The 15,475-nt window shown below is 41.0% G+C and overlaps 1 protein-coding gene across 3 annotated transcripts; it reads right to left on the reverse strand.

Moving 5' to 3' along the window:
* Positions 1 to 786: 786 nt before the first annotated feature.
* LOC131778809 (uncharacterized) lies at positions 787 to 14,746 on the reverse strand. 3 transcript variants are annotated; one of them, XM_066166073.1, is made up of 12 exons: positions 14,524 to 14,746; positions 12,975 to 13,070; positions 11,543 to 12,484; positions 11,095 to 11,352; positions 9,896 to 10,270; positions 8,952 to 9,221; positions 8,192 to 8,605; positions 7,317 to 7,358; positions 3,882 to 4,052; positions 3,429 to 3,599; positions 1,895 to 2,950; positions 787 to 904 (listed from the first exon to the last, which is right to left on the reverse strand). In XM_066166073.1, exons 1-11 carry the CDS (start codon positions 14,636 to 14,638, stop codon positions 1,896 to 1,898), a joined length of 3,909 nt encoding a protein of 1,302 aa, XP_066022170.1. In that variant the 5' UTR covers positions 14,639 to 14,746; the 3' UTR covers positions 787 to 904; position 1,895. The 3 variants fall into 3 exon arrangements, with proteins under 3 accessions (XP_066022170.1, XP_066022171.1, XP_058951252.2); XM_066166074.1 differs by lacking the exon at positions 1,895 to 2,950 and having other exon boundaries at positions 792 to 904; XM_059095269.2 differs by lacking the exons at positions 787 to 904; positions 1,895 to 2,950; positions 3,429 to 3,599; positions 3,882 to 4,052 and adding an exon at positions 4,061 to 6,511.
* Positions 14,747 to 15,475: the final 729 nt, after the last annotated feature.

Genomic DNA, 15,475 nt, shown 5'->3' on the forward strand with positions numbered 1-15,475 from the left:
CTGCAATTTGTGATGATTTTCTTTATCCTTGTGATCTTAATGTGCGATCCAGGGGTGATATTGTAAGGAGAAATTAGGCGCTAGTCACTCTCAGGGGCCAAAGGTCAATTAGATTTTAAAATTCTGCAACTTCTTCCCAGGATTCCATCATTAAATTCTTATGGCCTAAGCTATTTCTTGTTCAGATATGGAAGATAACTTTCCTGTTACTACGTTATTTCTTTCCTTAAAATCCTGTTTTTTCCTTGAGAGGCAGATTATTCCTAAACAGAATGAGTGCCTCTGGGCAGTTCCTATCTGGGCATTCTTTTAGGTTGCTAAGAAATGCAGGTATTTTGTGTTAGCATTTAGCCTCCGAAAATTTTCCTAATGAGGCCCTTTTCACCATTATGATATGTTTGATTTGAAGCCAGCCGCAAAATATGTTTGGGAAATTGTATTAGCTCCCTTCCCACTCTCCCTTAAGGAAAAACCTAGTTATTTGCTTAGAAACTTGACGGTTACTGCATTCGTTTCTTTTATTTTTCTTGTAAAAACCCTTATAACATGCTCAAAACAATTAAGTCTGAGTTTTACTGAAGTTGAAGTATGAATGAATAGCCATACTCCAGAGAGAGATGTAGTAAAATACTTTAAAACTATGATACATGCTAATATTTTTCAAATTTTTGTAACCTTTCATGTTTTGCTACATAAGGTTTTTGTCAGGAAGCAACATTTGACTCTGTCTTCGTGGCCGCCCAACAATTGAGATTAGAAATATATCCTAATCATATGTGATATAAATGTCTTTATATGTTTTGAAGCAGAGGAAATGATGTCGCATCTATTGTCACTTGTAAATAAGAGAAGATATCCATTCCTCGCTCAAAACCTGTTAACTTGCTGTACTCTCAATTATTTTCTGTTGAAAAAGAAAGGAAGATCGGTAGAAGTTAGTACCAGTCCCATCAGACAACTGTATCAGACCATGAACTAACGGAGAGTTCACAACCTCCAAATTTAGGTGACTGGGTAATCATGAGGGTAATCCGAATAAACCGGAAAGCAAAGGTTAATAAATTAATCAATCAAAACTGTAAAAAAACTCTCCAACGTGATTGGTCATCACCAACCCGATTGAGTCACTAATTGACAGTGTACGCGTCATCCTTGTAATTGGACACCGTAATAAGACCGTCGACACGTCAAGCCTCACTCAGTGTAAGTGGATGGTACGAGTCATGTGCGCGTGCTGTTGTCGCGCACTTCGCCGTGTAAACTGTTGTTTTTTAATGTTACAGGCCTTCTTGTCATCATAATCGTGATAATTTAATCGAACTCCCGCTTCGCGGTCGTCCGATTTTGTTAATCACTCATATGATTACAGACCGAATTGAACTCAATTCATTACTATTACCATTATTAACTGTAAATCATCAAATAATGAGTTATAAGGAACGTTTTGTCGATAAATCTAGGATACCTACAATAGTTCAACAATAATGCGACAATTATGATGAAGGCTTGTTCGGTGTGACAACTGCTTAAGATCGATCTCTCAACTCACTTTGGCTATATCACTACTTCAGTTCTTTGATGAGTATGTCATACATAAATCCCGTTCACGATGCTAGCTTTGATCATGTAGAAAGGAGTACCCTTAAAATTAGCTTTAAGAGGTGCTGAAGACAAGTTAGTGGGTTGTTGTACTGTTTTGTCAGTTCACTGTCTATTGCAACGTGTCCTAATCGTTGGTGTTTGGTGTAACCTTTTGTTTAAAATACAGAACAAAACAAAAAATGGATACCAATTATTCTGAAAAAGAGTCCCACAGCCATCATTTTTTTCGTTGACTGAACTAACAGTTGACAACATTCCACACAATGATCTTCGAATCCGGCTTGAAAATTACCTTACAATTTACGTTTGTTAGCCACAAGTCTCTTCGTTGGTTTTCTCTTATGAAGAATTTTACTGCGTCTTACGTGGCCTTTATCATCCGCACTGGTTGAGGTTAAATCTTTGGCTTTTTCCGCGCAGCATTCACGTGAACATACCCTGGTGCAATGCCGTGAACAAATGTCCGGACACTTGATTGAGGAAGATAACAAAGGCGATAGAGAGATAGGAGGAGGCTGGGGGGCACTGGTTGATTCTCTTTGGTCCGCTGATTGATGAAGACGATCTTGTGGAGTTGACCCTGGTGTGGAAGGTGTTAGCGACTTTGCAACATTTTTGTGTTGCTCACGAGAATTTGCTAAGCGTCTAAGGTTGTCTAGCACTGATCTTTGACAGCAATGTATGGGGCAGGTGCTGACGCATTTTGACCTGCACATTGTTGGGCATGCAGTTGGCCATGGTTGTTGCTGAGGCTGAAAATAAGGTGGAGGTGGCGGCTGAACGTAGTATGGCTGTGGGTGGGGTGGAAGTGGTGGAACATAGACTCGTGTGGCTGGTAGAGGGGCGAATCTTGTGCAGCATGCCACAGGACAGGAGCCCATACATACAGTGTTGCAAAGTGATGGACAGGTAGCCGGCGGTCCTAAAGCCACTGGGTATGTCTGGGATGGTGCTGGTAGTACATAAGGTTGTGGTGGTGGAGGATAAGGAGCAGAAATGAAAATTGAAGGAGGTGAAGGGGCTTGCAGTTGCAGCGGTGGCGCTGGAGGTACAGGGGGTGGGGGTGGAGGAGGGGGAGGAGGAGGAGGGGCAGGTACAGGTGCAGGCGCAGGCGCAGGCGCAGGTGCAGGAGCAGGAGCAGGTGCAGGATTTTGAATTACCGGTAGAGGAAAGAGGCAGCACTCATCTGGGCAGGCTGGTTTGCAGGAATGCGCGCAGTACGATGGGCAGGAGCTCGTGGAGGAACAACAATGGGCTGGACAAGATTCGTCACACTTTGATTGACAATTACCCGGACACGGTACATTGACGTGAAAGTTGATACTTTCCGTTGGCCTTGGCTTGGCAACTGTGGATAAATAGCGTGCACGCAGTTTTAACTGACATGCATTGTAGAGTAAGCAAGCAGAAAACGAAGAAGTGAATTTGTCTAAATCTGAGGCTTTCAAATTGCAGCGAGAACTTACTCTTAGTGGAGTCGAGCAACTCAGATCGCAGTCCTCAGAAAGAGAAAGTGAGGTATCCTTTGTAACCATTGGCACACGAGCAACCTCGGAAATAATTGCCCCGATGCAATCCGTTGCGAACAAAAATATACAATCAGTGTATGTGCTTTAAGTCTTGTATAAGTGAAACAGTTCCGTCAGGAGTGTATTGTGGTTGACATAAGGGTTAGCAAAGGGAGACCGAAGGCCAAATGCTAACAGAATCTAAGCGTAATGGCTTTAGATTGTTACGATTAAGAGGTAGTCTAATTTGTCTAACCAAAACACTCACCGAAGAAAACCCCTGATAATTCAGATATACGTTACCGATGGATACCTCACCTTTTACTTTACAGTAACCCCATTTGCCGTCTCTGTCGAAATTGTACGTTGTGCCGCACCATGGTTTAGCTTGGTCTCCTCGAATGCAGTGATGATAGATCATATCGTTATAAACAAAAGGGAACTGGCAACAAGCTCCATTTCCGTTCCCGCCGTATGTGTGATGGCAACCTGAAAGCATTATTGGAGACTTCTTAAATCACAGGTTTACAAATTCACCGTCTAGGATTTGTGTAACGATAGCAGGGCAGGAACAAATTTCGCTAATTTATGATCCGAATCTTTTAAATATAAACTGCAAATTCGGATCAGCCAATGATGAAGCATTACCTCTCTTGATTGGGGTCTTATCTTCATTAACTGTATGAGAAAGAAATAAATTCCTCTAAAACCAGCCTGTACGTTTTTTGCCTCTGAAATAATGTTTGCTATAAATGTAAGTAGTAAACTTACTTTGGCAGTGACCCCATTTTTGGTCGGCATCGTAATCTCGCGTAGTAGCACACCACAACTTGTTGCTGTCCATATCTGTACAACTGTTATACTGCTCTCCATTATACGAGAATGGGAACATGCAACATGCTCCCTCAGAATTTCCACCATGTGTCGGGGCACATCCTAGTACTGTGAAATACCAACCAAAGCTTATGTTAATTAATATGAAAGTTAAAGGGAAAACCAGATATTGTAAGTTTTAAGAGCTATTAACATCAAGGCCGACCTATAACAGAGACAGCTCATTTACTCAACAATATTTTGTGAACTCAGTACTCTATATTCACAACGGAAGATAACCTGGTTCTGAAGTGGCACGATGTCTTCAATTGGTCGAGGGAGCTAGCGAATCAAGTGATTTTACTACAACCGTTAGACTCGTAGATCCCTTTGCAAATTAAAAAACTATCTTCTTACCAAAGGCCCATCGCAATGTGATGACCGTGGCATAAAAGACTGGATTAGAGACTGGCATAATAGACTGTTTGCTTTAAGTAGGAGAAGACCCAATTGAAGCTCAGCCGGGCCGAGTTGTGCAAAGCACAATTGAGTTAACTGAGGTTCAGTTAACAATTTTTAATTTAGTTTGGTAGCTTTACAGAAAGTTTTAATAGTCCATTTTTTTCCTTTCAGTTTTGTCCTACGCCGAGGTAAGACTTCACAAAATGTGAGCCCTAAGGTTCGATTTATTTGAGGAGAAATCAAGTAACTTTAACTTTAGCCTAATGCTAACTTCCTTTGAGCAACTGAGTCTATAGTTAATGTTATCAGAAAACACAGGCGTAGAGACAAAATGCTTAAGAGAGATATCTCTCTTTTTCAGAGAACCATATGAAATGTTTTGAGAATCATTTTTTCATTTTCCTTTAATCATATTTGATCGGTTGACTTGTGGAATAATGTGGATGCCATATGGAAATGACTGGTTTTCATTTGACTATTATGATGCAAAACGGTTTCACCTTTGTATTGAACAATATGTGTAACCATACAATACAAACATCAATGATAACACGGTAAACCTCTGAAATAAGTGGTGGGAAAACACCTAACAACTTAAGTTTTCCGATCACGGTGTTTTTTAGTTTGACCACTTGACTTGTCTTTCTCTTTTAGTTTACTTTTATATTTTTTCGATCTCCTGCTAGTTTTGCGAGTATTGACGTTTGATTTTGGTGAAATAAGTGTCTTTTTCTCGAGGGTTGCAGATTCAGGCTCAATCTCTTCATCGGAATAGTCTCGGTCCATGACAAACGGCATGTATTCATCATCGTTTTCACCGTCATCGCCTATCTCGTTTCTTTCAAATAAGGAATTTCTTTGCTCCTGGCTATTGAGATCACTGCGATCAATTTCGACTGGAATGCTGTACATCATATTATTTGGCTCCTGATAAGCATCTTCAGATTTGTCGTTAATGGAGTTTCCGTTTTTAATTCCTTCAAACTGATCTTGGTCTTGGTTCTGTTGAAGGAGCATCAATTGTCGACCATCATTTTGCAGCGCTGTCCCATCGTCTGTCAACACCAACTGAGAGAGGACGTTTTGTAACCGGTTAAGCAATTCAGAGCCTTGGGCCGGCCCTCCATTGCGCAGCTCTTCGTCATTTGACACGCCTCCAAAGTCTGACTGTGTCTGTGAAGTAGCAGGTGAAGAATTTGTAACTCCTTGGTTTTGCTTAACGAGAAGCGCAATAAGCTGTCTTGCTTGCTCAAAAAGAGCTTGCTCTTTTTCTAAATCTGCAGCAAGTTGAGTCTGTTTTATCGATAGGTTTTGATACTGCACCTGAATCTCTGATATCTGCTTCTTTATGCCTTCAATTTCAAGGAGAGTATACTGATTTAAGGGGGCTTGCGTTGTTGGTGGCGCTTGGGTTGTGTTGCTAGTGGTTATGGTGATATTAACATCGTCACCGTGTGGCCTCTTCCGTCCATACTTCATTGCGCTGGGAGTGGCAACCTCATTATGAGTAGCAGTCCTAGTCAAGGCTTTTTCTTGCTTCGTCAATAAATTTTGCAAATGTTCCTGTTGATTCCTAAGCTCACTTTGTTCCTCCTCTAGAAGCCTCAAGGCTTTTTCTTTTCCCCGGAGATGTTGGTAGTTCCTCATCATATTGTTGAGAAATTTGAACCTTTCGTCTTTTATTGTTTTACCCACCTTAGTCACCTTTTTAAATCCATCACCGTATTCATGTATCCATTTCGAAAATAAATCTTGAATTCTATTCATTTCCCTGTGACCAAAATGCGGATGCAAGAACTTTTTTCGGAGCTTTTTTATTTGTGTATGGGGGTAGATAGGCTTCCGTGCTACAGAGAGGGCATCGTTATCGTCAGGATGGCAAGTACATTTTTCGTGACAGGTTCCATTATTCACTGCCGTGGGTCCATCGCACTCCATAAGGCAGCTGCAACTCTCTCGATTGACTTTTGATCTACTAGAGATAGCAACTGGTATTTCTGAATGCTTAAGAGCGTTAGTGGATTCGATTTCATCGTAACTTTCAGCATTGCAGCAGGTGATGGGACACGAAGGGTGGCATGGTGAATGTGATGCATGGCATATAATCGGGCAGGACTGAATTTTACCTAAAGAAAAATAACTTATTTAGTGAACTTGGTTTTCAAATGGCTCATTTCATTGACTTTTGAATAAAAAATTGAATAACAATAAGGAAGGAAGGAAATTTCTTACCTTTTGCGTCTTGCCTCCAACCTCAGTGTCATGGAAACTGCTTGCTGCAGCCGCGAAATCCAGCTTTATCATTTTAATTTTTGGTCCAAATTGCCGAGAACTCTTGTTTATAACAGCAATTTGATGCATTTTTGTGGTTAAAATTATTACTACTTAGACTCTCGTGCTAGTTGGCATCGCCACAATGCAAAGGAGTTTCAAAGTCAGGTTAGTTTGTACCGTCTTCTTTTGTTCCGTCAGAAGTTTCGCAAGGTTTTTCAGAGTTACATGCACATTTTAATTCTTAAAATTAACACATTATCTACCTTAGGAATTCGCTTTCGCGGCTGAGCCAGTCAGTTACCCAGTGGACGTCAAAACGTTTTACACTGCAAGGTTTGAGTGACGCAACAATTCCCTTTCAAAGTAACGTGCCTATAACACGAGATTCTATACTCATGCAATTTTTGTGGATCTGGGCCATTTTACACCAAAGAGTTACTTGATATTTCATGAAAATTCCTACGCGATTAAAAAGAATCCAGATAAATGGAATTAGAAGCATTAGAGAAGACTCTGATGGGTGTCATGAATAATTATCCCACTGACTTCTACAAATACAGAAAATTGCATAGAGAACGTTAAATATTACCCATTAAGCCTTACTTAATTTGTTGGCAAAATGGGTAGTAAAGGTTAGATTACGAAAGGAATATTTACCATCAGGATGATAATGGAAATGATAGTGCACATCTTTTCCACCTGAAAAACAAGAGAAAGAAACGAAAGTATGGATAATCATAATGGTCGTTTTTGGACGAATTTCTCAAAGGGAAAAAGTATAACGACTCGGGTTTGAGGGAAATGAATGTCGTAATCACCTCGTGTTATTTTATATTTAGTATATACTGAGCTTCCTTTTGGCGCTGAATTATTATTTTATTATTATTATTATTATTATTATTGGAACAAAAAAGTATCACATAAATCAATTGAAAAACTAAAAAATTAATTTATCTCTACTGTTGTTACGCTATTACAACAACTACTTAATAATGGAATATGAGAAAATGTTGATAATAGTTTCCTAGATCAATCAAGTTTGTGAAGCCAAATTTACATTTAGTGGTAAAAATGGCTCAAGAACATTGAAGGAGTTTGTTTTGCACCAAATAAGTAGCTGAGGTTACATCATCATTACATTATTGAAATGCAAATACCACATCGCAAAAAGCATATTTCAAAAAGCATCCCACACTAACTAGCTGCTGTAGTATTTGCCGGTGGTGGAGCGGCCGGAGTAGAATTTAATAAATTGGTAATAAAATTAACACCAAATGCAATCCGCCTTATGCATCCGTTTGGCAAATTATTCAGCAAGACTGTATTGTAGTCACTTTCGGTCACAAGACATTTTCAGGGTGCCAGCTTCACTTCGTTATTTCATAAGAGCACGAAACGACTCGTATACTACCCGTACATATTATGATAACGAAATGACCAAAATTACCTTGTTTACTGTCTGAATTTTTCACGCATGCAACAAGTCATCGAACTAAATAGAAATAAGATATCAATTACATTCCATCACTTACCTGTAGTTGGAGATGGCGTTGGAGGTGCTGGTGGGGGCACTGCTGCCGGAGGCGCTGGCGGTGCTGGAGGTGCTGGCGGTGCTGGCGGCGGTGCTGCTGGCGGGGCTGTTGGCGGTGCTGCTGGCGGTGCTGCTGGCGGTGCTGCTGGCGGTGCTGCTGGCGGTGCTACTGGTGGTGGTGGTGGTGGTGGCGGCGGCGGCGGCGGAGCAGGTGCTGCCGGAGGGGTAATTGGTGGAGGTGCGGGAGGAGGCTGTGGCGGAGATGGTGGAGCCAACACTGGTGGTGGTGGAGGTGGGGGTGGAGAAGGTGGTGGTGGCATAGGTGCAGGTGGAGGAGGGGGCGGTGGGGAAGCTGGGGGAGGTGGCGGAGGGGTTGGCACTGGTGTTATCTGGGGAGGAATTGATGGCGCTGGTACTGAAAGAATGACATGAAAATATATAAACAGCTTGTCGCATTTTGTTGTTGTTGTCCAGATAGATGTATAAATCGAAATACATGGCCTTGATTAGACCCCAACCAAAAAGTCTTATCGTTTTGAAAACCTTCTTCATAACAACACATGACAACACTTAACTATCAGTTGTTAACTGTTAGGCCTGATTTTTTCTTCAACGTCTTTAGCTCAATGATATTTATCAACTGTTCCTTGTTAAGGAAATCTCAATAGTGGTTTTACAGCTCATTGATCACTTAGAGTTGTGTTTGTACCATTTCACCAGACCTGTTTCTGCTTTTAAACTGTTATTGCGTCACAACTCACCAGGAATACCAGTCACCTGTACGTCTATGTAATCTGAGCAGTCTGTTCTGGGCATAACTGAAATGGTTTTGTCACCATCTAAGTGAAGTATGTATTGGCCGTAGGGGTCTTCTCCTCTAAAAGTGACAAATTTGTGGAGATTAGGGTCTTTGAATGTTAGTCTGATTCTAAACTCTTCTCCCGTGACAAGCCAACCTTCCGGCTTCATTGCTGAAATTAACTTGAATGGATGACCAACACTGTTAATAAACCGCAGCGCTATACATTTACCTGGGGAGATACAAAATTTTGAACATAACGTTAGTATAGTTAAGTTACTGGAAAAATCAGGCAAACAATTATTGACGAAGTTGACGTGGTATAAGCCACAAAAGTAAGATAAACGAAAATCACATGCCTCCAATATAAAGCTAGCATTGGTTTTCTTTTCATTCCGACAGCGCAGGCCTAACTTGAAGTACATCACTCTTAAGTACACATGTTTTTACAGAAATCAGCCTTTCGCGGGTGGTGAGATATAAAGTGAAATATTTCACTATGTATTATAATGACATGTTAATCTGAAAATACCATTTCGTATGGGTAACAACATGATTTCGAGTGCAATTTGGTGTAAATAAGCATGAGTATACAAGACAAAAAAATTGCACGTACATTCAAAAACATCGCAGAAAGTCAAGGAAGACGAAATTTTGAGCGTTATTTGTAATTTGCACTCGTGTTACAACTGTTCACTCGCATTACACGAGAATCCACTCGTTTTCAGTCGATCAGAAGAGCGTAATTTTTTCATATACATTACTGTTGAAAAAAACAGCTATTATTTATTTTAAAGTATCTATGCCATGATGTGTTAATATCATGTCTAAAAGAAAAAATTGTGAAATTTGTGCTCAAAGAAATATCTGCGGCGATGCCTTATTGATTATTTAGTTGATAATTACTTCCGGCTGGTCCTGGTGGGTATTGAGGTTGTCCAGGATAGGAGGGTGCAGGCGGGGAGGGTGCCGGAGGTGGCGGCTCGCCAGGGATACTCGGAGGCTGTCCTGGTATACTTGGCGGCACCTCAGGTTCTTCTGGTTCTTGTGGGCCTATAGTTTCGCAGTTTATTTTTGGGTCGTCCATCGAAAAAGGAACCACGACGTAGGAACTTTCGAGTGCAAACTCGTTAGTTTTGTTGTCATAGGCAGCTATTGTTTTCCACGAATCAGATCTAACTTTGTCTGACGCTGTGAGATACCACCCTTGATGAATCAAACCAAAGGAAAATGTATCTTTTAAATGCTCCCGTCGACCAATGTAAAACGTTGCGTCTTTGGCTAGGAAATAAATGCAAATGTCAGTCCAAATTATGACAGATTAAACTATTCTTTTTTGACTATCACTTATTTCTATAATCATTGACAGGAAATTATTTTAAGGTCATATATCTTTCCCCATTTGATTCTTAGTGTAAACCATATCTAGTCGGGTAATCCTGGAAAGGAGAGACTTTGGCGACAGTGACTTACGCTTCCAAATAGTAACAGTCGATAACTGCTAATTTCCAGACTACCTTAATCCAGACGATCAGACCACACAATAAAGTTCAATTCTTGTTCCCACGGTTCTATGAAAAAGTTGACGAGCTGTAATAGTAGTTTCCATATACAGTCGACCTGTGTTAAGTGGTCGATCACGTGGAATGGCGGGGTGACTGCACAATAAAGGATCCACAGAATAGAGGTATTATAAAAACGAGAAAAAAACGCCATTCTATGTTTTAAACGACCACTTAATATACAAAAACTCTCTCCAAAATAATAATAACGTTAATTTCAGGATTAATTTCAAATTTCACTTGCAGATTATTACTAGTTTTATTTAGTGCTTATGCCTTAAGGGACCATTCAATACAGGTGTTAGACGAGGCAAGCAGGCCATTGGGACTTAGTAAAGGGTATTACGAACACTTAATAAAGGTGAAAATTACAGAATTTAAGGAGAAAAAATTTCGAGACTTTGAAAACCGACCGCTTAATATGGTGCCGCTTTTTGACGTCACCATGGGTTAGTGATCTACTGAGGACTCAACTGAACTAACTGCTGACTATATAACTGCATATGTTATTATATTATCATTATAAGTATCATAAAAACGTACCAAAATTTAAGCTTGCATGTGTGGCTCTTAGCATAAAACCATACTTCTTCTGCCTTAAGAAGTAACCTCTCTTGCAGTATGACTCCAGTGAGATTGTGTTTCGATCGCGACTAAATCCTGGAACGTGAGCGATAAAGTATTGGCCCTTTGGTCCAAGTAAGAGAGTTTCACCGCGGACATAAAACTGGGCGTTACTTCTGTAGTTCTGTATGGCGGGATGATTTATAGAATAAATCATATACATGGCGCCATGATAGACTGTAAAATATAATAAAAAAGTCAAGATGATATTTATCTGTAGCTTTATTTCCCATCCATAGGTGCATGGGGAGAAGGCCTGGTGACTGCGAGGTTTTATTCAAGGACATACCCGAGGGTATTTCTGATACTTGTTACATTTAAACTTCCTAACAAATTCCCAGCGGGTACTAATGAGTAGTCGACTTACATGCAGTTGCTGCTCCACTACTGCTTACTGCAGCGGCTGCCTTAGCCGTAGCAACAGCCATCTCTGCCGCTGATATTGCAGCTACAGCACCTGCACCTCCACCAGCTTGAGCTCCTGCTCCTGCTATGCCAGCTGCAGCTGCACCAGCTGCACCACCAGCTACAGCACCCCCTGCCGCACCAGCACCAGCACCAGCACCAGCTCCTGCCCCTGCCCCTGCCCCTGCCCCTGCCCCTGCCCCTGCCCCTGCCCCTGCTCCTGCTGCTGCTCCTGCCCCTGCTCCTGCTGCTGCTCCAGCTGCTGCCCCTCCTCCGGCCCCAGCTGAACCCATAACGCCATTAATTATGGGCAGACCGGTGGTAACTCCACCTAACCCTTCGCCTTCTTCACCACCACCAGCCCCTGCCGCTCCTGCTCCAGCCCCTGCAGCTCCGCCGCCGCCTCCTCCTCCTCCTCCTCCTCCTCCTCCTGCGCCTGCTCCAGCTCCCCCACCAGTGGTGCCTGCTGTTCCAGCAGTCCCTGCTGTCCCAGCAGTTCCAGCCGTCCCAGCAGTTCCTGCAGTGGCACCTGTTCCTGCAGAAGCGCCTCCGCCTCCACCACCTCCACCGCCTCCCCCTCCTCCACCAGCTCCTCCTCCACCTGCTGCTGTAGTCGGCTTCTGAGTGGGGTGCTGTCCGAAGATGTTGAAAACGCCACCACTCTGCACCTGCGCCATTAATATTTTTTGAACGGTTTCCAGTGCTATCTCGTGGGCTATTCGTTTTCCAGCCTCTTCCCCAGCTTTCGACCCTGCCTCCTCGCCAGCCTTGGCTCCTGCTTCGGCTCCAGCCTTAGCTCCAGTCTTGGCTCCTTCTTGAGCACCACTACTAGCTCCCGCCTGTGCTCCTGCATAGGCTCCGACAGTTGCAGCGTGAACAACCGAGTTGTTTCCAGTTATCACAGCTAAGTGAACGAGGGAAAATGTTTAACTCAGGCCAAAGTTTAATTCCCAAAATAAACCTTAAGTGTAACAAAAGATGCACTTGTTTTCTGCTGAACGATAGAACACTTCAAACTTGTCCGAAGGTTTTGGAAAAATTTTGCTACTGGCGTAATACTACACACTCTTCTGTGGTTATTCGACATACTCCAGTCGTTAGAATGCCGAACATTAGTTCGACAATGGCTCAGTGACATTGTGTCTTGGGAGCAGGTTATCAGGTATTGAGTAAAGTTTTAAATTTTCTCTACACGTCATAATTCTAGCGCAGTTTAGATAAATTAATCGTTATGGCAGAAATTTTTTTCCAGTCGTTAAGCCATGAAACGATTCCGTGCAAATGAACATGAATGGCTGTATTAAATTTGCGAAGCCAATAACACTATAAGGTCATTGGTCACAGACCTGCATAAAAAATGTAGTCGAAAATTCTAAACCTGTGGCCATACTTACGTATCACCGAGTCATTTCCACTGGAGGAAGGAACAGAAACACCTGGTATTCCTGATGGTAACCCTGGTATACTAGCCTTTTTTTCTTTACTTAGATCTGGAGAAGAAATGTAAGAAAACGTTTATTCAGCTTTTTTTACTGATGCTTCATGGATGATTAGTTTTTGAGGAGCGCCTATTATTTTAGGCATTGAGTTTTAAAAAAGTTGTCGAAAATGACCGTTTGTTTCGTTGAACTCAAAGTGTAAATGTTCTAATATATTCCACGCGTATTACTCAGTCCGTTATTGCTCAGTCTAATAATTTGCAGTTTTAAATGAAAAATATATTGCATCTCAAATAGTTGATAACTACTTCGCTCGTAGTATTTTCATTTCATTTTGATCCTTTGGATTCATTTGACCATGTCTTTTAGTTAAGTACTACTCTATGATTGCTTTCTTTACACCACTCAGTGTGAAAACGGAACGACAGTTATTTATTTATTTTTCTATTAAAATATTATCCAGAGGTATGTTCTTAAACCACGTTGATAATTTCTTTTCCAAAGTTTCTAGATGTTGTTGATGGCTATTAACGTGTCTAGTCCATGTGGCAGGGTTACCTTAATCACTCACTCTAAGAGTAGGATTTAACTCATTGTGATACTATAGCTTCTTGTGTACTACATCGAAGAAAAATTTTTGAGCAATTTCAATTCTTACCTTCTTTCATTCTCTTCTTTCACTCGCTTTTGCAACAGAAAATATTTTTTTTTTTTAGCTGTGAGTTTTTTTCGGTCGCTTTTTGTGTGAAGATCGTGTAAGGCTTGATAGTTCTGTGGGAGAGGTACTGTCAATTCTATCTTAACCCCCAATAAAATAGCGAATACGTAGATACGCGGGAACCTTCAGTGAAAATAAGTTTCGAAACTGCTACAATTGTGACATCTACAGACACATATGACATGCCTCAAGATAACAGCTTTTGGTAATCCTGTTTCTACCAATACAGCTACCAATAGAGGCAACCAGTAAAGACATTACTTTCTTTTGTATCAATAAAAAAATTAAAATTTTGGTTTTGGTGATAATAAAAGTTTGGAATCGGCAAAGGGAGCTTATTGCGTAAAAAGCTGCTAAACAGGAAAGGACCGAAAACAGCTAAATGTGCGAGTTACCTTTACTAAGTAAAATTTCTAGGAAAAAAATTCAGTTGTGGCCACCAGGTACTAAGCGACAACGCGACAGTTAGAATAAAGAGTTAGTACCTGCTTTGTTCAAATAGCCTAAGGTGTAATGTTTGCTCTCACTAAGTTAGCCAACAAAGTTGTATATTAGACCGTTTATACCAAGCTATTAAAAAGAGTAATATACCTAAAATGCCTTAGATACGTTGAGAACTTAACGTTGAACACCATGACCGCTATGACACTTATGAGAGACAAAATTGTTCGCGTGTTATAGCTATGGCAAGGAAAATTACTGTAAGATGTTTACGGTATAAGTTCCGTCAGGGAATTCCCAGGCGTAAAATCTGTTCATTTATCCAAGCAAATATATCCCACCTACCGGTGACACGCAGTCTTGCTTGGCTGAAACGACCGTGTAGCTTGGGTTTTCTTCTACCACTGCTCACTTGGTCCGTCAAAACAAGAAACGCAAACAAAACTAGAAGAGCTCTCATGTCAAACTAATTTATCTTCTCCAGAAATACATCAATGTAGAAAAAAAACAACAGGGACACCGTCAAAACAATTGATTCGAAGACATTTAAGTCAAAGATCAAAGGAAGGTCGTCCTACAGACGAGGATAACTGAGCGTGGGCACCTGCCCCGAGATTCATTTTGCTGTCGTATTTTGAGTGACGTAATCTCTGTGTGGTATCAACGTTTCATTGTGAGTTATTTTTCCGAACGTTCTCCAATATCTACAATTTAATGATAGCGAAGTAACATGTAGGTAATAATTACCTCATATCGCAGTCAAGTTAAGCACTTACGGAACGAGTTTTTTCTAAACGCCTCTTTCTTGGCAGACTATAACCAGCACTTTAAGGAAAATCACTTTATTTGTCCCTTCTGGCAGAACACTGGTCTCCTATTGTTTGATACCTGTTCCTTCCTGTTCTCTCAGTACATTAAATTATTTAGGCTTCGGTGTGTGAAACCGTAGACCAAACACAGTTTTTAAAAAACGTTCTCACAAAAAATAAAACTATTTTCTCTTAGCTGTTACGAATCTCTTGTTGCTGATATTGCTACGACTTCGTTTGAGTTTAAGCTTGAATTTAAACGAAGCAGAATCTGGTCGGTGACCAAGGGGCATATCCTTAATTTACACAGTGTAATTTAAAAAACAATTAAACTTAAACTATCCAATTTGCTCGCTTCACTGCAATAATGAATAACTGTGTGCTAAAGAATGAGGTGACTGCAAGTGAGGTAAATTTGAACCGATGACAATCGAACATTATAGCTAAGCGGTGAATCAAAGTTGGAATTTTTGTTCCTTTTTTATTGG

This window comes from Pocillopora verrucosa, chromosome 4, assembly GCF_036669915.1.
Source record: "Pocillopora verrucosa isolate sample1 chromosome 4, ASM3666991v2, whole genome shotgun sequence".
Lineage (NCBI taxonomy): Eukaryota > Metazoa > Cnidaria > Anthozoa > Scleractinia > Pocilloporidae > Pocillopora > Pocillopora verrucosa.